We start from the raw sequence: 24841 nt of genomic DNA on the forward strand, positions 1-24841 counted from the left end.
TGAATATTTGTCATATGACTTCAATTTTGAAATAAAAAAAGGGGGTGCCCATGCTCATTAAGGAGCAGTGAGGCATTGAAAATGCCTCATTTTGGCATTATTTAATGCTCATTATAAGAACGCATTTCCAGTAATTGTAATATCTTTGTGAACCCAGACTCATAAACGTGACACTCATTAACCTACAGTCAATACATTGTGTCGGTCACAAATAAACATTTTAAGTTTGATTCAGGCAGAAAGCTAAATCCTTGATTAAAAATTTGAACCAAATTTCTTGACGTGGTTACCGACTGCAAAATAGAAAAGACCACAGTGTATCTGCTATTTTTCTTATTTATTCAATTTTCAGCAATAGAAATTAGATCAGTCTTTTCTCACGCAAAGCTTATGATTAGTTGATTACAATGACTGGAAAAAAAATTGGGGTGCCCGTGCTCGTTGGTGAGCTAGAGCCATTTTTCAACTGACAGAACTCAATATCAAGGCAAATCCGTCATGTTTTCAATATGCACGTGCACGAGCGCGCGCTAATGACGCCATAAATTATGCGCAGTAAGGATGCGCAATCCAAATGTGAGGAATGACCTTAAATGTAATAAATCTCAGTTTTAAGAGGCAAAAACCTGCATGCCATTACAGCTTATGAAGGAGATTTAAAACGTAAATTGCGTTGAACAAGCGTATTAACTAAGGCCGCGCAGTGGCCGTGTCCATACTACCGTACCCCGGAAGAACATCAAATGTTTTCCGTTCACGCTACGCCGGAGAACAATCGCTGGTCATTTCGGATTTGTGTTTGAGTAAAACTCGCACGAGGAAATATCATGATTATCGTCGTCTTCGAAAAGCTTCATCTCCAAAACGAAAAGCCGGCGTTCTTAAATTCCTCCGGCGTAGTGTGGATAGGGACTTAAAATGCAAATATCCAATAGAAGATTTTGTTCGGTGATTCATAGGTTAATAATTATTGGTAGTGAATGTTGTTACCGTAGTATACTCTATGCCCGGGTGGGGGATCGGGAGGGGGGTACTCCCAGAAAAATTTGGTTGGGGTGTAACCTTAACTACGTTTCTAAACAATGCTGCCAATTTTGAAAGGCATCTTTTTTTGTAGCGTACTAGAATGGATGAGTGCGAAATATGTTTTCACAACTTTTTTATTAGTAATTTGCCGTCATTTCTGAATCAAGTTATTGTCATGTTTAACAGATCGGCAAAATTATCACACAGGATACACGAATGATAAAAATACTAAATTAATAATGTCAATATCGATAAATACAACGACTAAATTTCAGTTGTCAAGACCATGCAAATGGACTTTTTTCTGTTGCTTCAAATTCATTTCGAGTAAAACTTTGTACCCTTCATTGCTTCAAGGAGAGTAAGGAGTCACTAAAAGAGAGATAAAATAAACGATGTTTCGTAACAATTTTAGACTATCTGTTTGTTGAATCATTCTAAATGGCAAACTACTCTAAGATGAGAGTATGGTTAGGGTTTAAAGGTGCTACGTCACGGTTTGCACATCTTGAAAACTTTAGCCCAAATGTTTCATATTCGTCGTTTGTAATCCATGTCAATCTTCTCCATCCTAAACCATCCTTGTTCCTTTATGGTTTATTATTATTATCTCTTTAGTGTTTTTCTGTTTAAGTTAACTATTACTGTTAGGTTTCCTTCAATTTGAAGGTAATTATCTGAATAGCCAAAATAACTCAAAACACCGTGACTGCTCCTTAACTATTAGCTGGCAAATGGTCAAGTTATAACGTCAGTTGAAAAATGGCGTGTTTTCGACAGTTGCTAAGATCTGCAAAATTTATTAATAGGGATGTCTCTCTAACTGATACAGTAAAAACCCATGTGTACAAACCTAGTGGTTTAAGAACCCGCTGGCAGAAATTTGCCATTTTAATACCCCAAAATATAGGCACCTGTTTAGCCAAGCAATTCTAATACACATTTTAACGGAGGAGTGTGACTTAGAGATTGCAAATTTATATCACAGGAAAATACATTGTACAGTTGTGACTAATTACACTATATTTGAGGACCGAATTCACGTTTGTTTATTTTTTTTCTTGAAATCGACAACTAGATTGCCTTCATAGAAATTAAGAACCTAGCTAAGAACCTACTTAGCCTAAATTGCCAATAACTACAACCTATTTCACCAGACTTCAAAAAATGTAGGTTCTCACACACAGGTTTTTACTGTAGTGGGTAAATCACCAAATCTTTTACTGGTAACCGAGGTTCTTGTACCACATCCAGACCGTCTAAGATGATCACATCAGAAAATCATAGTTCCCAAACAGGTATTAATAAATATGACAAAAACGAAATAAATTAATAAATAGTCAAACAGTTGTTTAGGTAAACTACCCTCTCACTACCTAGTTAAAAATAAAAATTCTCCTTCCTGGCAGTCAAGTTTCTTAAATGTGAGTCACGAGAATCTGTCGGTAGATCAAGAAAATGACGACAAAACAGATGTTGTTGTTATTAAAAGAAAAAAAGAGAACATGACAGGCATAAAATCTGGTACACTGATGACAAGTAAATCAATAAATATGATTTAGTGCCCACTTTCCAGTATGTGCCCCTTTGATTTAATGCCGGCCATTTGATAGTGTGTTATAACAAACACCCATATTGTAATAGCTACTTCACCCTAATACATGTAAATGACCCTGTTCTAAAATAAAGCACTTTCTAATACACGTAAATCTTGCATTTTTGTTTTCCAGTGTAATTAGTTTTGTATAGATAATATAGTATGTACAGAATGAACTATTTCAGTTCCTGGTTTGTAGTTTGGACGCAAAGAAAAATTAATAATCTCAATAATAACTGCCAAGTCCTAAAGAAGCAGCCTTTCTACAATAAAGCTTCATCCCTTGAGGTGGCAAACTTTAACAAGTATCATGGCCACTAGATTTGAATTTCTCCATTTTTTCTAAGTTTCTCCCTGAGAAGAGAGTTCCGGGGGGGGGGGGGGGAGGAGGAGGAGGGGGGACGGGGGACGCAGGCTTCATTCCTGAACAGTGGCTGGTAATCGAGGCTACATGGACACTGAATCATTTTTTTTTTACAGTAAAACATAGCAGGAAGAACTAGTGTGTTAAACAAGCAGAAGAACTCCAACCTTAGGGCTATAAGTCACATAAGGGTAATGAAGCCCTTTTTAAAATCTAAGAGCTATATGTCAAACAAGCAAAAAAACAAAACCCTCAAGTTCTATCTTTTTCAAAAATTTGTGTACACTACATTGTTAAATATTTGTGAACTTGTTTTGAGCTAAAAGCATGTTCAACTTTCAAGTTTTCAAGTTAGAATAAATTAGGGGTCTTGCTGTTGCTTGGAGAAGATAATTATCTCTCCTAAATCATAGGCAGTCACACCAAATGAGTTGCCTGACAGGTCAACAAATCTTGCTCCACACAGCTGAGCGTCTGTAATGGCTTGCTGAAAGACCATCTCCATCTGAACAATAAAGAAAGCAACGATATAAAAGACTTGTAACAGCCACTCTTGGCCTCAGAAGACTAAAAGACTACAGCTCTCTCACATTAAATCCCACATGTAGCTGTACCCACTTTTTCTTGGGGTTGTGGTGGGGTGGAGTGTGGTGGGTGAGTGACAGGTGTGGCTGGGTATGGTTACACAAAAGCTATGACTAAAAAGACTCAGGAAGCATTATAAATATTCATTTTAATAATTAATAATATTTATCTATTAATAATATCAAAGTTCTCAACTTATCACTAAAACCTGGGTGCTGAAAATTACCAGACAGTAGTTGGCTGTCTCTCCCCCCCCCCCCCCCCCCCTCCACCAGCCCACCACTCTCCACATTACTTAAATTTTGCCAGAGTACGTATGATAAGAAACCTATGATAACTGAACATTGACTAACATACCATAGGATGCTCATTGACTGAAAGTTTCCAAACTCTGACGAAAGAGTCTTCAGATGCAGAGATCAGCTGCAAATTAAAGGTGAAAAACTTGACATATGCTACACAAAAAAAAACAATTATTGTGATTCAATGTAAATTAAAATTCTTAACTCTTAAGTGATTGACGAATCCTCTTGCTGAAGAATCAAATGTTCACAAATATTCGGTAAAATTTATATTTTCAAGTACTTAAATACCAGCAATAATGTACATACTTTGGTAAAACATACTATCTAAATCAATGGACAGCACAAAAAAAAAGATACTAAATAAATAAGTCTGACAGACATTTGTCACAGCATTCTGAGTGTTGTGTTGCAGCATTCAAAATTACTTTTGTCGCTGCATTCAGAGTGTTTTGTAACTGAGTTATGATTACTAGGTTAAGCCTGGTGTTTTCAACTCTTTTAAATTAATTTATTGTAGATAGACCATTAATTTCCTAACTGTTATTTTTTTCAATTGGTTTGTCACTTTGGTACTGAAGACTATCTTCATGGCTGGATCATTCAACTTCATCCATTAAAGCTAATTACTGCTCATAATTATTTCATCTTTAGACTCAAAATTAGTTTTGTCAATTGAAAATTAAGGGGTGATTCCAAATTTTCTTTCAAAAATATTTTTGTTAATGAAGATTGTCATCATTCTGTTCACAGGCAAGTGCACTGGAGCAAAGAGTGCCACGTGCTGCTAGGCAAATCTGGAGTGGGAACAAATGAAACATCTGCAGACTGCTTGTCTCTAAATAAGTCCCCATCCCAAAGACCATCCACCCACCCAAGCCCTTGCAATTGTTCTCACTCAATACACCATTGTTTTATTTTGCTCTCACAAATATCACAAGCCAGAGGGTAAAAATATTTTCATGGCTGGTTTATTTATTTTAACGCTGTTTTGTCTTTAGCCTCAGAATTATTTTTCTGCAATCAATGTTGCTGGGTCATTCTGTCTTGGTTTTTTTTTTTAATTATAATTATCATTTTTGACCCTGAATCCTGAGCAATCTGCTCAGAGGCAAGTACACAAGAGTGAGCTCAAAGCATAGAGCACCACTGTTAGACAGACCTGGAATGGGGAAAAAATTTAACATCTGCAGACTTCCTTCTAAATAAGGCCCCTTCCCCAATGCCAAACAACCACCCCCTTGCAAGTCAATACCCCACTGTTTTATTTTGCTCACATGACATAATGATCTTAATTAAGAAGCAGTACACTGTACATTTGACTGTCTTGGAACAGGCTAAGTATAGTGCTGTTTTGCTGCCAAGTGTTACTGATAAGTAGTTTCTCCTTGGGGAAAAACTATTTTTATTGCTAAACAATTCAGTGTTGCTATTTTCAAATATTATTTTCAGAACCAGGTTCAAGTGCTTTACGATCTTTATAAAATGTCTTTTTTTTGTTAAAGCTTAGCTGGACCATGCATTCTGAATTCTGTTGTTACTTGTTCAAAATTACCTCACCGATGAAGCATGCATTCAGACTACAGTTTTTCAAAATTATTTTTGTCACCAATAAATTATTAAGTGCAAATTCTTTTATTTTTCATTCAAAAATTATTTTTAAAATATGCATTGCCAGAGCATTCAGACTCTTTCCCCACTGGATTCAGATGTGTTTTAAGGAGCTGGATGTACGCTGTTTCTTAATATCAACCTTTGCCCTCCAATTCTACAGTACTCGGCCCCAAGAAGAAAATATCATCAGGAATTTGTCTTACCAGCCCTGCCTCAAGACAGATATCCATTGCACTAATCCACCGCGCATGAGCACAAGCCTCAATACACATTGCACCAGATGAAGCACTGAACACCCTAATGTGGCCTGTGGCAAAGCCACCAATTATGAGGTCTTTATAAAAGCACAGAGATGAACAGGGAAAACTAGTAGAAAGAACAATTACATGTGAGAACATTTACTAATTAAATACATGTAGCATCAACTTTCTTAGTCTAGTAATGTAAATTATTGGGAGGAATGCTTGATGAATTAAACTGTTAACAAATGAGATCTTGAATTTTATGGTTAAAATAGAATTTAATTAGATTTACAACAATCCTCCAGGTGTATTCTTAGTTTTCTGTTTTGTCTAGAATTTTGCTGTTTTTTAGTTAAAAATACTTACCCTTTCCCATCTATTTTTATGACCTCTGTAAAATGTCCCCCTGATTGCCATAGTGTTATGTTCCCCTCCTCATCTGAAGACAACATTCGCCCACCTTGAGCCTCGAGCTCACAAATCGCTACCTTGTGTGAATTCAGTGTCTCCTGTAGCTTAACAGCTGTCCCACGTGGAGGAATATCAAACACCATAATACCTCCTTCAGATGTACCTAAAAATAATGATTTAACATTAACATTGAGTACAGGTCAATCTGCATGAAATGACTCTTATTAGAGGAGTATTTCTACTCCTCCCTGGATGGGACACTCGTCCATCGAAGGGAAACCTGAAACCCAAGATAAGCGCCTGCCTGATACGTCACCTAGCTTGTATGCAGACGCTGCCCACTAAATTTGACTTATTCATTTTAGTTGTTCATGGTACCCTCACAATCTTGCAATTTAAAAAGAAGTCTGCAATAAATTTATTAAAAATAAGTATATGTTGCAACAGTAAAGTCCTAATACTCTAAAGCCCTCAGACGATAATCATAAAAGAAAGCACATAAAAAAATTAAAATATCAAGTGTTCAGGGTTTTGAGTGCCCTCACTGTAACAGCTAGAGAGAATTACATGTATTCTGCATACCAACACAAATGTACTTGTCTCCAACTGCAGTAATTCCTCTTGCAAAATGCGAATAGACTGTGGATACCATAAGAATAAAATAATTAGTATGCCGCACACAAAAACATAGCCTGGCCATAAATTGGCTCCTGCCCATACTGATGGATGTAAAATCCTTGTGAATAATCAATTTTTACTGGCTATAGGTCAGTGGCTCTTTTGATCTTCCAGACGAGCTCTGCTCAACAGAAATTTCCAGAGCATGATTAAGAAATACAACAGAATTGCGAATTGAGGAAGGATTATATTCTGACCAATAACCAGACAACGCTGTGTAACAAATCACCAGTAAAGATATATGTTAAGTATTTAATGCTAACTTGTAAACAAAGTTGTTTTGCTTGATATCTGTATGACTAGAAGAGAAAAATGTCTTGTCTAGACCTGCCCAGTAGAGTTCTAAAGTAAGAATTTCAAATTTTTTGATTTCACAGAAAAAACAATCCAGGAAAGAACTCAAAGCTTTAATGCCTTTATTATTTCGTAACAGGAATTATATAACTACACGTAGGCGGTGCACAATAATGTTGTTGACATCCTGTCCTGAAGCTAGAAAGCTTCTAAAGCCCCGTACTCTTTCAGAGAGCGTAGGAGTTCTATTTTACTTTTAATAGCTACATGTATAAAATTGTGAAGAGTGAAGCAGACTGACCTCCCTCTTTTGATTCACCAAGTGCTTGCCAAAATATCATTAAAGATCCATCAGTTTCAAACATCTAAACAACAAAAATGCACATTACTGTATAAGGCAGAGTCAATGCACATTCAATGCACATTTACAATACATGTACTTGAAAAACAAAATTGCGACCAAAAGTTTACAAGAAGGAACAAGAGCGCCGACCTGTGGGAAGCTACTCTCTCCTGACCATGTCCACCACCCAGAGAAGCTTTGCCTCTGGTCAGTTGGTCTCCAAAATAATTACAAGTCCCACAGAAGCATAAAAACCTATCTGACCATCCATTCAGACAGGTGCTATGACTTTTGTCAGTTAACCATTGCTCGATCATATTTACATTGTATTGCTCACAATATTTTTGTTACCACAATCTAGATGGATCAAAGAACAAGTGTATTAATAGCTTCTTCGAGAAAATTTGCAACCTTCCAGCACCAAAACATGTACACTGTGAATCTCAGACAAGCAACAGTAAACTACCAATAATACCAATCGGCATTATACTAATTAGCCTTCTGTATGTCAACATTTACATTTTGGTTTACACTGGAATCTTGATTTTTCAAACCAAAAAAGGAAACAAAAATTGTTTTAAAAATATCACAGAGTTTGAGAAATCGGGGGTAAAATTACAGTGTTCGACTGAGGATAGGGAATGACTTGGAGTTGTTTCTTGGTTGACCGTAGTTCAACTCCTCGGTCATACATGTTAACAGTCAACTGGTCCACCTCCCACCAGTTGGGATTTTTAACCATGTTATGTTCATTTGCATTATTTGTTTCATCATTTGGTTTCATTGGCCTTGAAAAGCCCCATTGGGGAAGTGGTCAATTAAGATATTTTTTCATTGTTTTTTTTTTTTTTTCTGAGAAATCGGGATTCCACTGTATTATAACAACTGCTCTCAAAAATTGCTAAACTAGGGGGGCATGTTATTGAAAACATCACAAGGTATTATTTAAAATCAAAACAGATCCAAGTAAAACTCTCTACATGTACCTGTGCACCCTTGACAGATGTAATGACCAAAACAGTTCTCTCTGGAAGCTCACACCATTTTGCCTGATAAATTATATCAATATGAAGGTTAAACAGTAAATTAAAAATTATCTTTACAATGCAATAGCTTTTTTTTATATCTGAATCTCCTCCTCTCCTACCCTCCTGCTTTTGTATCTTCCATTTTAGCTTGATACTGTCTTTCCAAGCCAAAAATACCCACCCCCACCCCATGATAGGGGGGTCACTGGATCTTCCAAGAGGTGGAGAGATCACAAGCCATAATTTGTTGGGAAAGTATGACACTCGACTGTCTACAGCAGTTGGTGGAAGATTCAAACCAAAGAACTTTTCTTTGGGGTGGGAATGTGTAGTTCCAGAAATTATCCATACCTTCCCCATGGAAGGAAATTGTTCCAAGATCCCCTATTCGTCTGGAAATTCCAATTAAGCTTCATATATTTCTGTAAATTTTTTTGTTTTACAGAACCCTGCCACCCCCTGGTAATTCCAATCCCTTCTGGTGGGGGGAGTATGGATATTTTCTGGAACTGCACAATGGATATATTTCCCACCTGTACATTGTGCTACAAAAAAGTAAATAGGTAATCTATAGGTGCGGAATGAAAATAAAATAAAAAGAATCACACAGCCAGTTTTTTGGAGTCAGCAGTAATATAGTAATTTGTCAGTGCTAAATTTTGGCCCGACACTCAGTCTACAATTGTACACGTACACTCGTGTACATAAACTTGTAGCATTTCAAGGAGATGCAAATAATCTACTCGTGTAAATATTACATTTTCTCTTTTCACAACCCTTTAATAAGAAGCCCTGCTCAAGGAAGCCGCTATTTATCTAGACGTCTAATTAAATTCAAATATAAAACCCCAACCCTTAACCTGAAAAACAGTCAAAATAAAAAAAAATGTGGTATCCCAAGGTATAGCAAGAGGTAGACCAGCAGGATCTACACCATGCTTTAAACAAAAGCAAAACTGCTTCAAACTGAAGCTGGTTTCATTTAATCATGATGGTTGATACGACCCAACGAGTACAATTTGAGAAAATATATAACTTAAGCGTATGGCTAAAATTTCAAGATTACCTTAGCTCTAAAGGCAACTTTAAAACCCCAGCTTGAGGCGATTAAGAGCCAATTTATTTTACCTGTAACACGGCAGAACTGCTATGAGCTCCTTCTCCTTTACAAGAGACCTGTCTCTGATTCACAATAGCTCCCTTTGTAACGTTGGTGATACAAACAAATGCTTTGTGCACGACGCCATATGTGACCGACTGCTTCTCTTTCGACGATAAAACCGTGAGATTATTACACAGCGACGAAGCACTGGCTTTTAAGCCTACCGAAGTACCTTTTACAAACATTGTTACTGGCGAATAGCCTTTTGAACGAATGGTTTAAGCACAAATTAGGAATTATAGTCGCCGATAAAGTTTGCCGAGGGTGGGTAATTTGTTGAGAGCAGCTGCCAAGAGTCCAGGCGCTGCTCACGATAAATTAGTTTCCAGGCCCATCTATTGGCTGGGGACCACCAGAGAGTTGAGGGGGGAGGGGTGGGGGTGAAGGTCGCAGAAGCTGAGTTATCCGGTGGATAGTCTTATCAACCCTTTGAACAACTGGGGTCAGGATTTTAAGAGAATTTCACGCGCCATCTTTCAGTTAGCTTGCTGATTTTAGAGAAACAATTTCCATGTTTACAATCAACAGTCCGTCTAACCACTTTTTCCGGCAAACACCACACAACCCGGACTTTGTTTTGGCCGAAGAGTGATCACTATGTAGGCATCGATCACCGCATTTAAACAACCGGAACAAACCAGAACTACTACTATGGCATATACCTTAAGGTCATTCCGCTGAAATAGAACCTGCACTGAGATTTCTGTCAAACTTTGCCTATTGACTGTTTATATTATAGGAACTTACATTTTAAAATAAAAATGGAGTCCCCATGTTCGTTTAGGAGCAACAGCACCTTGTTTGTACCCAATAAATCCTTATAATAGCACCGACGATTTACACTGAGAATTGGTCCATATTTATTTTACATAGAAAAATTTATTACTCAGTTCAAAACAACAGAAAAAAATGATAGGTCACCGTACTCGTTTTCGAGGACATGACGATTTTCCTCTATGGCGAGGTCCAGCTGTGAAGAAAAAGCCGCCATATGCGCGCGCGCTAATTACGTGTGAAATTATGCGGAGTAGGGATGCGCAGTGCAATACTGGGGAATGACCTTAATAGTCTGATTTGGTCTAAACAAAGGACTCGACACAGTACTCGGGCAGAGGCTGTTTTTTCATCGTTTTTATTCGCAATTTTGTACTGAAATGATTTTTGGAAGATAGCCCAAGTTGAAATATGATATCTGAACGAAGCTCAATACAATAATTATACAGATCTTTTGTCGAGTGCAACTGTACATACAATTCAAGGAAAACCTGTCAATGACAGCACTTGACAAATGTCCACAATTTCATGGTGGAAATTTCTTCAAATTTACAGATTTTCTGCAAAGGAAATGAGAAAAAAAAAACAAGAAATCCGTTAGTCAACGATATGTTTTGCCCCTTTGAGAGATGCAGAGGATATAATTTGGACCCTTTTCCCCAGTTGTCAAAATCTCTCTACACGTCAGGTCGACGAGTTTCCTCTCAAACGGCTCCATCCACTGCGAGCCTTCACAGCGGTTTAAGTAGCCTCGAAGTTCGTAAGAATTTAAAGAGAAACTGTGCAAGACTTTTGCCATAAAACGCTATAAAACGAGCAGTGTTAGATTAAATCACTAGTCCATAAGCAGGTGAATAACAGTTATTAAATTCTCTTCTCATTTAGAAAAGACTGAAGGATTTCGGAAATTTGGCGGGAACGACGGAGGGAACTGGGCGTGCGCAGTGCGTTTGACCGCTGGGGACTTCGAGCCTGACTGGCTGCTACACCGATGACGTTACATCACAGACATCCGTGTAAGCCTCTGACTGGCTGATGCCCGGCTTTGGATTTTCGCGCGAAAGTAATGACCAATCAGAGAACTACATGGATTTCTTTATAGCTAAGGGCTTATCTCTGGGTTCTTCCTTTGTCTTTCACGTAACTTACCTTAAAATTTATGATATCTAAACCACCTGGCTTGCGCTTCATCGTTAAAGCGCCTTCTGGGTTGGCGCGGTCGCTGTGTTCGTGTTATGTACGCCCCAAACGTGCTGGATGATACAGCTTCTCCTATGATAGCTTCCACGCGGTCCTGCATTTCACAGACGCTCTCTTGATCAACAAATATATGAGGGAATCGATAACTGCAATGAAAAATACACACAAAAATATGTCAAAACAAAAAATGCGCAGAAAAGTACAAGTAAGGCCTTTGCACAACTGCTGCCCAAGGTTGTTATGGGTATGCTCGAAACTAGAACTCGATGAGTTTCCATTTCTAATTATCCAATCACAATACCGTGCGAGGACTTCACAGCTGTCGCGTCAGCACGTACTATCACGGCAATGGTATACGTCAGGGTTGCCTAGCAACCATTCTAATGTAAACTGCGAAAGCATTAAATTAAAGATGGGATTTCCATCAGTTTTGAGCTGCGGCACACTTGAGAGCCAATCCCTACCAGAGCCACAGATATAGATCCAGTCCCTCGTGTAGCATCTCTAGATTCTGCAGTTGTTCAAAGGACCTGGGTACACTAGGCGGCCATTTTAAGGACGCTTTGAGCTTTGAAGATGTCATGGAGGAATCACGGCTCACGCATTCTGCAAACTGAAACGAAGGATCGGAATCAAATTGAGAATTGGAGCTCGCAAATAACAAAAAAAAAAAAAAAGAAAAATGAAAACCTTGCCTCCTAATCTACCGTGGTTCTTGTTTCAGGACAAAAACCTAAGGGTGTGACCATTCAGATGAAAGCTATTGAACAGTACTTTCATGTGGTACTGTTTACTATACTCTGCAAGGTTGTTTCAACTTTTGAATTTATGGATGAAACCCTAGTGTGACCATTCAATTGAAAGCTATTGAACAGTACTTTCATGTGGTACTGTTTATTATGCTGTGCAAGGTTGTTTCAATCTATCGATGAAACCCGTCGTGTGTGACCACTCAAACAAAAGTTACTGAGCAGTACAACGGCTGAAAAACCCTACCCTATGGGGCCGCACATACCTCTATAGCCCATATAAGGGAGTACCCCCACTTTCATGTGGTATTGTTTATTATGCCGTACAAGGTGGTTCTAACTTTAAGTCTGTGGATGAAATCTTATTGTGTGACCATTCAAACGAAAGTACTGAGCAGTGCTCTCATGTTGTGCCGTTTCTCTCCTCTACTTTTCTCAAAAGAAATTTTCGAATCTTCGTCCCTGGCACTCCAACAAAGTAAATGTTCAAGATAAGAAACTCTCCCATACCTGGATTGCTAGGTTAATGGTCAGTGGCTTCTTTACATTGATCGGTGCTGTGCTGAACACGTACTGGTCTCTTATGGATAAGGGAATCTCTTGTAATTTTTTAGCTACATACTAAAGAAAAAAGACAACAAAAATAAGCAAGAGAGCCATGTTTGAGCAAAGGAAAGGCACGGCTTTGCTAGTTGCATTATAAAAGCTATTGTCAGAGACAAAAAGTTCCTCCCGAGATCAAAGCATCAAAATATTCCGTTAGAGGTCGAAGCTTTTACTCACCAAACGAACGCGTGATTAAACAAACTCGTTGCAACAATCATTTCCAGCCAGTCACAACAAACTCAATGGTCGAACGAACCAATAAAACTTCGTGGCAAAATCACGTGGCCGACCGGTACAAAGCGCAGGAGACGCAGCTTGGCGAAGACACAATTGGTTTGGGTTTGCTCCTTCTTAGTTGACGATTTGCTTGAAAAAACAAACGCGCCACTTTGTCGCTCAGAACTTAAAACAAAACCAATTGTGACTTGCACGAACCGTTTTCCCGCGCTTTGAGTCGGCAATATGCATTCGCTTCGAGTTTCCATTGACTCACTGGATTGGGCCACAGTGATAACTTTGGTCTTGGCTTTACGACACTCAGTGAGAAAACTGCTCTAAAAACTCCAAGGTTGCCCTAACACGTAGGTCAGAGAACATAGCACGAATCTTAGCGCCATTCACAGAGTTCTGTAAAAGCAGCTCTAAAGTAAACACAACAAGATTACTTTGGAAAATCAGTTGAGAACTGTCTAATAAAAGCTGCTTACATAAAATACAGACACAGGCAAACCTTTTGATCGTCCAAATCGCAGATGAAATAATTGGCGCCATCCAACTGAACCACACTTTCAAACACTTCCTGCAATAACAAACAAATTTCTCAATAAGAAACCACCTTGGAAAAAAGACGTTACGAATATCCGCTGAAACTGTTACTCGAGGCCTGAAAAATGGCAATAAAACTACTTAAACAAAGGAATACTTCGAAAACATTTTTACATGTTCCGGTATTTCAACGATTCGGGTACTTCCCGACCCTATATATTAATTAAGGCCCCGCCCGCAATACGCCGGCAAAATTTGAAAACGCACCTTTTTTCTACGGTTAGGCCTACTGTCCACACTAATCCGTCACGAAAACGGAGCTTTTCGAAACCGCTCTTCAAATAGGAGGCATTTGAAAACGAGGGCTTTGCGTTTTAGTGTGGACGGAAAACATTTGAAAACTTTCCTTGTCCGAGTTTTTCTCAACCACACATCCAAAATGGCCGGTGATTGTTGCGTCTGCAAATTCCTCCGGCGTAGTAGTGTGGACGGAAAACATTTGATGCGTTTTCAGAGTGAAACCTCCGTTTTCAAATTCCTGCAACGTCGTGTGGACGGAAAACATTTGTTTCTTTTTTAGACTGAAACCTCCGCTTCCAAATTCCTCCGGCGTAGCGGTGAAGGGGCCTAACAATTGGTTCACGCTTTAGCGTGCATCATTGAGTTATGGTGTACGCGGAAAGCTTGGAGGGAACAAAGGAAGCGTAAGAGTTGCTTGAGGCCTAGCAGCTTCGTGGGTGCTCTTCCCTAAAGCCCTAATGTAACAAAACTCAACGATGTACAGTTACAAGCATCATCAACGGCTTTACAACATTGTTAAAGAAAAACGCGAAGCGAGGTTAACTTCGCTCACGCCATAAGCGTGCATCCTTGGATTTTATAAAATACACGAGAAACTACGCGCGAGCTCATTAGCCGTTAGGTGTGTTTTAATGAGAGTATGTAAACACGGTTGGGACGTTTAAGATTTGCGCGTATTTTTGAGAAATATTTTATAAAATTAATAGAATACTCTTTTCGTGTTTCCCTGACCTCATCTAAAAACTTAGGGGGTTGGGTGGATTCTTGAAAGTTATGTAAACCCTCGACTGCGTCTCGAGTTTGCACAATTCTCCGAACCCTCCTCGAGTTTAGATGAGGCCATTGCTTAAATGATACACGCTTGTACGTATACTGAGTAAGATAGCGCGGCTTCGCGAGCCTTGTTATAATGCAGATTTGATATTGAGAAATATTTTCTTTTGCTATCATTCATGCCCGTATTCTCGCTTAAATTTTGGAAATCAAACACAGATTATTTCTAGCCCTGTCTAGTTGACTTACGTATAATTTCAGTAGACTTGCTTTTGGTAGTTGTTCAGAGAGCATTTCGATTTGTTCCATGCTTGGTGCTAACCCTGCTGCCTGGTTGAAAACAAAAAAGGATACACAAAACCATTAGCATGTTCTAATTTTACCTAAACTAGGCACAATTAAACCCATCTTTCGTGTTAAGTCCAAACTTCTTTGGGTGAAATCCCGGTCTATTTCTTATCTGCGTATCACTTATCTAATGCAACCAAAGGACACTTTCTGAAAAATAAAACATCCACAACACCTGGACTTTCAGTAATGAAGTCCTTCAAGGTTGTTGGCACAGAGACGGTACAGAATCAGTTCAGAGTCAGTACAGGGTCGGTATAGAGCCCAGCGGATATAGAGTCGGTACAGGGTCGGTACAGAGTCAGTACAAAGCCTGTAAAGGGTCGATACAGAGTCGGTACAGAGTAAGTACAGGGTCGGTATAGGGTCCGTATAGACTCGGTACAGGGTCGGTACAGAGTCGATACAAAGTAGGTACAGAGTCGCTACAGAGTTGAAACAGGGTCGGTATATGGTCGGTATAGACTCGGTACCGCGTCGATACAGAGTCGGTACGGGTCCCGGCGAGAAAGATGGCCTCTTCTTCCTCAAGCTGTCTGAGTTCGGGTTTTGAGCGCTGTGGACATTTTCCTTACTCCGAGCTCAGCTTTTGCAGCTCGGGCAACTCTAGCACAACATCTGGATTTCAAAAGCTGATTTACCTGAACGTCTTCGATTGGTTCTTTCATCAGCCTTTGAAGAACTATGAAGTCCTGACCACTCAACCTGTTACAAGAGAAAAAAAAAAACCCTGAATTTTGGGGTATAACACAGGTTGCCCAAGATCACTAATGACATTAGAAATATATCAAAACCCTGACAAAGTGTTCCGTCAAATTTCCAGATACTCCGAAGTTCGACAACAATGCTCTGCGGCGCGTCGTATTTTCAACTTTCTCCTTGGTATTTGGAAATTCGATGAAAGAAATGCAATGAAATTGTGTGTCTCATCGCGTTTCACGTTTTCAAAGTGTAATATAAAAAAGTATTTGCTGGAAAAAAGTTTGAACAGCTTCTTACGCAGTAGCTTCCCCCTCGGGGTGATTTGAGCCATATCTGCCAGCTCGACCAGCGATCTGCTTTACTTGAGAAGAAGTCAGCTGTACTGTGCGGGTTCCATCGTATTTCAACAGAGTACTAAAAACAATCCTTTTGATATTCCTGAAATAGCAAACATTAAAAAAAACTGATCACCAAATAGAACAACACACTCTTGCAATTCCGTCGATTATTATACATTTTGTAAATTTCCCTTACAGTACAACATTTTGCATAAAGAAATTCATCACAAAAAAGCGGAACGTATTATCGCCCGCCGCGCTTTGAATACAGTGGAAGCTCTCATAACCCGGGACACCTCCGGGACGCGAAAAAGGTGACCGTAACTGGAGCTAGCCGTTTACGAGAATGGTTCTCATAAGTGACCACTGGAGGTGTAAAGAATATATGGCCGCTTACGGGAGCTTGCCCAGCTAATAATAAACATTGGTTATACCAAAAACCACAGATATTACCGTATTACTGTAAATAAATTTGTTTTATTTCATTCAGTGCCTTGTACAATACCGCGTTAATTTCACTGTATACTGCATTACTAGGATTGACCCTTAGTGATTAAAGAACAAGTCCTAATTGCAACTAACATTAACATTAACAGTCTCACTGTAACAAAGTACAGTGATACAGTTTGCAAATGTTTATGCACTGTAAAATAATTGTGACGAACAGCGATTTGAAGTTGATTGATTATAAAAGAATTGAGATTCAGTGGGATCTCCTTTCGGGTGTCCGTTTACCTGAGCTTACAAAAAGGAAGAGTCTAGATCGTAAGCCCTCAAAGTGTCCGCAGCAGCTTACCGGAATGTTAGCTTACAGGAATGAGTAAATACAGAGTTTTTATGGGGGTTCAAACGGGTTTTGTGAAGGCGGTCGTAAGTAGCGCTGTCCACAAACGAGAGTGTCCGTTAAGAGAGCTTCCAATGCATTTCACGAAAGCTAAACAACAAATCAAACCCAAGGCTAGAAAGCAGGTGAATTTTTCAGTCAAAATAAGCTGACAGTAACAGTAACTTTTATTAACATACAATTGGGTTACAAGCCTTAGTAGCTCACAGTTAGGAAAGCTATTCTGGGCGAGCTACGATTTATTAGCTAGTTTAGTTAAAAGAGAGAATAAGACAAAAACGGTAATTAAAGAAATTTGAGCAATATTCGGTATTCTTCTCAGCACAGCAAAGTCTACACAACGAATCTGCACCTGATGCTAAAGAATCTAGATCAGCTTTTTATATGACTTACAAGTTTAGCCCCATTCCAATAGCGTCCGATGCCACAAGGACAGAACACTTGTCTGAAGGATCATTGAACTTGTACGCCTGCTCCATTTTAGTGGCTGAAACAAGACAACAGTCATAAGTTTTCTGATTAGTGTTTCCTTGGAAATTGTACCAAGTTAAGTTCCACACTAAGTTTCAAATTAGTGTTTAATGAATTCAGAAGAGTCCACAAGTCAGGCAAGGAGTGTAATATGTTATTACCCATTCATACCCCCTCAATGGATTTTTCCCACTGCCCCCCTCCCCCCTGACACCCAGTTCAGCTCCACACTTTCTTTAAGAACATTGGCTTTTCACACTTCCCACCCCTCACATTTCCAATGACTATTCATGGGGTGGGTATGGATTTTTCCTGGACCTGCTGAATATTGACTTCGATCTCTTTCTGTGTGTTTATAGACCTAGACCAGGTGTCAGTCCATAAAAACACACACAAAAACTTGGCCAATATCTACCTCGCCTCATGCTTGGTCAATAACTCATAATGCTAAATATTTAAAGGAGCTCAGTCACGGTATTTTGAGTTACTTTGGACGCGTACAAACCTACCTTAAATTGAAGGAAACCTGAAAATAATAGTTTACTAAGACAGAAAAATACCAAAGAGATGTTAGAACAAACCATAAAAGAACAAGGATGATTAAAGACGGAGAAGATTGACGCGGATTACAAACGACGCCCTTGAAAAATTTGGGCCAAAATTTTAAGATGCACAAACCGCGATGTAGCCCCTCTAAAACGTAGATGTATGCAGACCAACGTTTCCTCACCTGGTGGAAGACCTCCATAAATAATGGCACACTTCTGTTTACTGTCCTTTTCAATCTCCCTTCTAACTTGATACAAATCACGCTGGGAAAATGCCACAACACAATCTCCTGGCTTGATCTTTTTAAAACTTCCGCCTTCAAAAACAAACCAATTATTGGTAATAATTACACTCAGATAAAATATTAATCCTGACAATAGCAGAAATGTCAAAATGGTGTAAATTAATAGCTTTTGGTATGAATCTGATAGCGTTCTTTCATGGATGCCGTTCTCTCAATATTTTTCTTATTTTCTTATTGTTCACTATCTATTCTGTTGTAGATAGTGAGTAGCCTGGCAGTGTGCGGTTGTTAAAAAAATCACGGCCGCTTCTTTGCTTTTCCGAAGTGTCTGTGAAGAGGATTTAGATAAAGTTTTGAACGACTAGTCAGTTTACACTGAAACAATTAGATTATTTGCTCTCGATTTCTATGCGTGATAGAAATCTCGAGTTCACGATCTTATTGCTAGATATTACTTTTTGTTTAAACGATTTCTTTGGCTTATTTTACACTACCCATCATATTTTTGGGCCCTGTACATGCTGAAGGCTAACACCAGGGGCTAACACCCCAGAATCAGACTGGCTTTAAATCTTATGTAACTATTAACACTTTGTGATGATGGAGGTTATTATAGTACTTACCAAGACTATTTTGGCTGATATCCAGAGGAGAAAGTCTGTCATAATGGTGAACCTGTTGTTAAAAGTATGGTTTATTGTTGAGCACCACCTACATGTACTAGTAAAATACCTTACCGGAGGGATTCAATTTAGTGCCCTTCTTTCAATAAGCAACACCTTTCTGATCAGTGTCACGTTGAGTGCATTATATATACATGTTATAAGTGCACCTAACATATTCCATAAGCACCCACTTCTATAAATTCACCTCGTTGAAAAAGTAAGATTCAACATAGCACTGACTGATCAGACAAATAAATCACAAGTAAAGCCTGGTTTCTCATCTGAACATAATATCCCAGCTGAACATAACGAAGTAAAGGTGTTATGACTACGGGAGCCCCTAGTATGAGCATTAAGTTAAAGAATCTGTTGTAAGTTGTTTATTAAATTGCTTAGTCACATTCATATTTTTGATGTCAAAAAAGAAATGAGTGCCCCAACCCTAAGCTCCTGCACCAATAAGCACCCTCCCCTGATTATCATGAGCTAATACATGTAAGAGAACATAACTGAAATTTTGTGTCCCAGGTGCCAAATTGAATCATCATCATTTAAGAGTAAAAGCATGACTGTACAGTGACTGTGTTTCTATCAAGTTAGAGAAACACAAATGGATGTTTGGGAGAACGAGAAATGCTATGGGACCACAAGCCAACAGGTAAGTGTTTTCACAACTTTTTCAAGTTCTCCCAAACTTTAACCAGTGTTCCTATAACTTGATAGAAACATGGAAAACATGTTTTCTATTTCTTGTAGAAAACACTGCAATGAAAAAAAAAAAAAAAAAAGACAACAACTTGTGTACTTTGATCATCAAAATGCAAATTCTCTTTGCTCATGCCATCATTAAGTCACGAGCTTGCTCTGTGTTCCTATCAAGTTACAGAAACATGATTTTTAACCAATCAGCATGCATATTTTCTTAGGGCTGTTTTCTAAATTTATGGTATAATTCACCAAATTAACTGCTGTCCAATGGCATGAAGTAAAAGAAAACCAAAATCCCTGTGATTCCACATCAATTAAATGCACATTTGCCACTTGTGAAAACATCACTTAGATTCAATCATGTTTTCATGATAATATTTCTGCATCCATCAGAAAGTAATAATTATAGATTTGTGGATTATGTATGAGTCCACATGTAGCTGCATCACACTTACAACTTATTTGCTACAAATAAGCTTTCCCAGCGACAAAAATATATACAACAGTATATATTTATTACCTCCATTTCATCATTGCAAGAGGACACTATTCTTTTTACAATATTTATAGCAGAGCTTTCTCCACAAAGGTGAATTTCCAAGCATGGAAGACCTGTTCGAAAGACAGTGTACCAAATAACACCATGTATTAATTTCCTGACAGCCTGTCATAATCAGTAATCAATAAAAACAATGTTTAGCATTACTCAAACATTTTGTCATAGTGTCTCTCTAATTTCAGTTTTAAAAGCATTTACTGCAATTTGAAAGCAACCAACCCCCCGTTGGGCTATTCATCAGGGTTTTTGAGACAGGCCAGTCCAAATTGAGGTTGTACTTCCATTTTCATAGGAGTTATGGCTACCAGCAAAAATCACCATCTTATCTACTCCATGATCTCAGCCAGTTACTCTGCTTCAAGCTGTTTGTCTGATTTGTTAGAAAAATATGGGAACATCAGCTGCCTATTCAGACAATAAGTGGAGACATCTACTGTACAGTATGAAGTGGCCTAATTGTTACCAGCTGCCTGTTCGGACAATAAGTGGAGACATTGACTGTACAGTATATAGTGACCTAATTGTTATCAGCTGCCTATTCAGACAATAAGTGGAGACATCTACTGTACAGTATATAGTGACCTAATTGTTAGCGCTCAACTCTGGATTGAGTGGTCTGGGTTTGTGCCATGGTTGGTGCCATTGCATTGTGCTCTTGGGCAAGACACTTTACTCTCACAGTGCCTCTAACCAACTCCACCCAGGTGTATATTAAAAGGGTATCTGCCAATTTAATGCTGGGCAGTAACCCTGCAATGGACCAGAATCCCATCCGGGGAAGAGTAAAAATCCTTCTAGGCAATTAATGCTGTGAAAACCAGGATAAGCTCCAACAGTATGGACCACTTGGCAGACTTACTCCCACTATAAGGTGGCCTTTTGACTTATTTTAATATCAAAAACTTTGTGACAACCCTGTTTGATGTGGAAGACAACACTTTGTATGATAACCCAAAACATGTGTGATCAGCACTAGTTCAGTAGAACATACACAACCTTGGTCATGAGCAAGATCAACAATATTACTGCTGTGATATGTAAACAAATTTCTCCCAACAAATACAACAAGAACTGAATGGTGACTAGAAAGGAGAATTTGTTTCTTGTAAAGAAGCATAGGAACTCACCTAGAAGAGCACGGGACCATGCCCAGCCTCTGTCACTGTCTTTTATCATCTGAATTTCATCTATTACTGCACAGTCATCTAATCAGGATTATCCAACACTGTTACTAGTTTGAAGTTATATCATGGTTGATATAATATTAATTACAAGTATACGGCTTATAATTTATTATATCTGGGAACTACTGAATTCACAGGTTTGATTGGCTGCAGAAATTGATATTGGCCACAGTCTACATGTATTTTCTCATCTAGGCCAGCATCTGCAAGTGCAAGATTAATTACATTGCAATCAAATGGTTAAATTTAAGTGTTGCAACAGTATTATGATATTATTTGATGTTTACCTTCACTTTTACCAAAATAAAGGAGATTAACTTTTGGCTAAGGGAAACAAAAATTAGTTCAAGATAGTCACACACACACACATAAGTGCTGACCTCAAAACAACAAAATTTGAAATAGCCAACAGTAAATTCATGACTGAAAAAATAAGCCTTCAGGGCAAATCTACAGGTATGGGTAAAACTGGGGAATATACCAGTGATATTTAACAATTTCAAAAACGATGCGTGCTGTAAAAAATGTTGGAAGGATAATAAACACAACAACTTCCACTTGGAGCAAGAATATGCTTGGATATTTGTCCTTGGACATTACATGTATCTGTTCTTCAAAGCTCATCAAAGTTCCCCAAAGCGATCAAAACGATCAGAAACTGTTTGCTTCTCGGTATAGATGATGTCTGCGGACAAATATCTGAGCATATTTTTGTGCCAAATGGAGGCCATTGTTTATATCTTGCTATTTCTTAAAGATACAACATTACATACAAGGTGTTCTAGTAGAGCACATCTCAACAGTACAAGCAATGTGATTGGCTGGTTGATCTGGTGATACTGCCCATTGCCGTTCCTCACCAGTGACTAGGTCACAAGGCACTCCCTTTAGGAATGATATAAAAAAAATCCATTAATTGTAATAACAAAGGCAAGGGCTCTTCAATAAAAAAATATTTCATTTTGTTAATTTAGCGAATAGATTCAGGTAACTTTTTCAATCAGTAGTCTCAAAAAGTTATTCAAAAGCCCTCCCTCCCCTCCCAGCCTCAACAAGCCAAGGAAATTACAGCAAAAAAATAATTAAGTGTAAAGATGAGAGAAGATGATATCAAAAATTGTCTTCAGATGCAAATTATATTCCACAGGCACTTCTCATTCGACCAACAATTCTGAAATTTTTGAAATGGTAGCAAATGGTACTCAGATATTTCCAGGAAAGTTTCCAGAAAATCAAAGAATTGTTGAATTTCCAAAAAAAAAAAAGTTCTGATAATGTGGATCTCTGTGAAATCCTTGATATCAGCCAGCCACAGGTCTTGCAATTCAAGCTAGGATGTCAGTTGCAAGCTATAATGGAAGGTTTCTGATTGCACAGGAACCAAGTACACTGTGTCTATAAATTATATTGGGGGAGCAGGGATAGTGCAGTGGTGAGAGCACTCGCCCCCTACTAATGTGGCCCTGGTTTGATTCTGGCCCAGTGCCATAATTATTTGGGTTGAGTTTGTTGTTGGTTCTCGCCTTGCTCCGAGGGTTTTTCTCTGGGTTCTCCCATTTTCCCCCCTTCACAAAAACCAACACTCCAAATGCCAGTTTGACCAGGATAAAGGACTTGCATGAAAACCACCTGAGGCTGATGTGGCTTCTTCTCTAAGTAATGTTAGTAATTTATTTCATTTTATTATTTTATATAGAAGTGCATATGCCTACGTATGTGCACAACTTTGCTCACAGCATCATTTGTTCTCCTGAATACTTCTGTGGCTAGCAGCCGCAGTGGCCCACAGTACAATCCAGTGTCAGCTTCTCGGAATCTCTCAATAGCTGTGTGGGTCTTACCACTGTTTGTTGGACCAGCATGAAATATAATTTTTCTTTTCATTTCCCTGGCGAATGGGAACCTAGTGTAACACAAAATAATTGGGAAGGTTATAAACAAGTGATCGCATTACAATATTATGATCAGAGAACTGAAGATGCCAGTCAATTGAAGGGTTAGTCTCATTTTTACAACTTGGATATCTGGAGAGAGAGACTACGAGGCAGAGCAATGAAGTGTACGTTGCACAAGAATGCAACACAATGACAAGGGATGTCTGTTTTTACTCATTCTATCATAAACCATTAATTCTACATCCAATAAAGCCCTTGCAGGAAAACAAAGAATACGACTTGGTATAGCAGAAGTTACAGAGCAGTTGTTTCCTTTCTAAACATGTAAGAGGTAAAAAACAAAAAAACTTGGACAGAGAGAGCAAAAAAATAAATAAATAAATAAATAAATAAATAAACTAAATGAGCAGAAGAAGAGGGGGGGGGGGGGAGGAAGAGAATGGAGGGAAATTTACTCCTCAAGCTTTCACACACCCCTCCCACTCTCACAAGGATCAGCTGCAATGCACTCTAAATAGAAGGTAACAACTAACTTTTTAGTCATTAATTAAATAAATAGAGTAATAAAAACTGATCACTGAACCAAAGAGAAGTTACTCACAGATCAGCAGGACCACGCAAGTCTGATATCTTTTTCACCTCATCAATGCAGTTTAGCATAGGATGTGCTTGTCTTGCATACCCCAGAAATAAAGGAAAAAGATTTGCCACGCAGTCTGTAGATCATAAAACTGTCAACGTGAATTCAGACTACCGGTATCACATATTTACCATCACTTTTAAAGACAACTAAGTGTAAGTTTCACAAAATCTAACCAAACATTATTCTGCAAGAAATGGAAGCGCATGCTGCAGTGATCGGCAGGGCTGTAGACAATTTTGTTGCATAGAATCAAATGCTTTATACGCTCGATGCTTTGTTTAGAGATTTTATCAAACATTGCTGCAACTGTAAGTGAATTCAATTTAGTTCAATGACCATTCTGGTATGGCAACTTTTAGCATTTGTATTTTCTGCATCTACATTTTCCACTCTTTTGTGTATTTCATGGTTGGAAATGCAATCAACACACACACAAAAAACCTATGTAGCTGTGCAAGCACACTAAACACACGACCAAGCTCAACAGGGAACAAAATGTCCAAAATTACATGTACCTATGGCTTACAGAGACATCATTGTATAGTAATATAGGTAAAATAGCAAAACTAGATAATGTTGGCATAACCATCGCATGTACTCACCAGATTTATAATAAGATGTACAAAATGCTTGCAACATTCCCCCGTTGCCTTTCCTTATCTGTAGAAGAAGTTTCTTTCTAAACTGTAGAAATATCTTCTCAAATAAAACGTCTAGTGACAAGATAAAGAAAACATTCAATTTTGTGACAAGCAATCATAATAATATTATTGATAAATAACCTCCAACATTCATGTTGTATTTATGAACACAAGAATTCAAAATTGTGATATACATGTATTGCTATAATTATAGACTAGAAAATAGTCCAAAGAAA

At 38.4% G+C, this 24841-nt stretch overlaps 2 protein-coding genes across 6 annotated transcripts in view; both read right to left on the reverse strand.

The window, feature by feature from the left end:
* Window positions 1-2002: 2002 nt before the first annotated feature.
* Window positions 2003-10277, reverse strand: LOC145477904 (WD repeat-containing protein 54-like). Of its 2 annotated transcripts, XM_081455779.1 has the most exons (8): window positions 9613-10277; window positions 8443-8505; window positions 7415-7478; window positions 6724-6780; window positions 6097-6304; window positions 5692-5854; window positions 3930-3995; window positions 2003-3492 (listed from the first exon to the last, which is right to left on the reverse strand). In XM_081455779.1, the coding sequence occupies exons 1-8, from the start codon at window positions 9829-9831 to the stop codon at window positions 3349-3351; spliced, it is 984 nt and encodes a 327-aa protein (XP_081311905.1). In that variant the 5' UTR covers window positions 9832-10277; the 3' UTR covers window positions 2003-3348. The 2 variants fall into 2 exon arrangements, with proteins under 2 accessions (XP_081311905.1, XP_081311904.1); XM_081455778.1 differs by lacking the exon at window positions 9613-10277 and having other exon boundaries at window positions 8443-9604.
* Window positions 10278-10391: 114 nt separating this feature from the next.
* Window positions 10392-24841, reverse strand: part of LOC145477879 (ATP-dependent RNA helicase SUPV3L1, mitochondrial-like) — a 19128-nt gene continuing 4678 nt past the window's right edge. The window contains exons 3-19 of one of the 4 annotated variants that reach the window (XM_081455739.1): window positions 24567-24677; window positions 23923-24037; window positions 23161-23329; window positions 22200-22311; window positions 21370-21447; window positions 20204-20295; window positions 18934-18985; window positions 18248-18382; window positions 17440-17533; window positions 16162-16302; window positions 15804-15867; window positions 15064-15144; window positions 13706-13774; window positions 12880-12990; window positions 12085-12233; window positions 11570-11766; window positions 10557-10980 (exon numbers count right to left, since the gene is read on the reverse strand). In XM_081455739.1, coding sequence (XP_081311865.1) covers window positions 11571-11766; window positions 12085-12233; window positions 12880-12990; window positions 13706-13774; window positions 15064-15144; window positions 15804-15867; window positions 16162-16302; window positions 17440-17533; window positions 18248-18382; window positions 18934-18985; window positions 20204-20295; window positions 21370-21447; window positions 22200-22311; window positions 23161-23329; window positions 23923-24037; window positions 24567-24677 — 1769 coding nt within the window. In that variant the 3' untranslated portion in view covers window positions 10557-10980; window position 11570. Of the gene's footprint in view, window positions 11767-12084; window positions 12234-12879; window positions 12991-13682; window positions 14263-14328; window positions 15145-15803; window positions 15868-16161; window positions 16303-17439; window positions 17534-18247; window positions 18383-18933; window positions 18986-20203; window positions 20296-21369; window positions 21448-22199; window positions 22312-23160; window positions 23330-23922; window positions 24038-24566; window positions 24678-24841 lie in introns of those variants that run through there. The other 3 variants (XM_081455740.1, XM_081455742.1, XR_014048163.1) reach the window with 3 other exon arrangements.

The sequence above is a fragment of the Orbicella franksi genome, chromosome 2, assembly GCF_964199315.1.
Source record: "Orbicella franksi chromosome 2, jaOrbFran1.1, whole genome shotgun sequence".
Taxonomy (NCBI): domain Eukaryota; kingdom Metazoa; phylum Cnidaria; class Anthozoa; order Scleractinia; family Merulinidae; genus Orbicella; species Orbicella franksi.

Coding starts and splice junctions, on each gene's coding strand:
- LOC145477904 (XM_081455778.1), bottom strand. CDS start 8,844: ATGGGGAAGGTATGGATAATTTCTGGAACTACACATTCCCACCCCAAA. Junction 6,305..6,723: donor AGACAAGTACATTTGTGTTG/GTATGCAGAATA, acceptor CATTATTTTTAG/GTACATCTGAAGGAGGTATT. Junction 5,855..6,096: donor ATAAAAATAGATGGGAAAGG/GTAAGTATTTTT, acceptor TCTTTCTACTAG/TTTTCCCTGTTCATCTCTGT.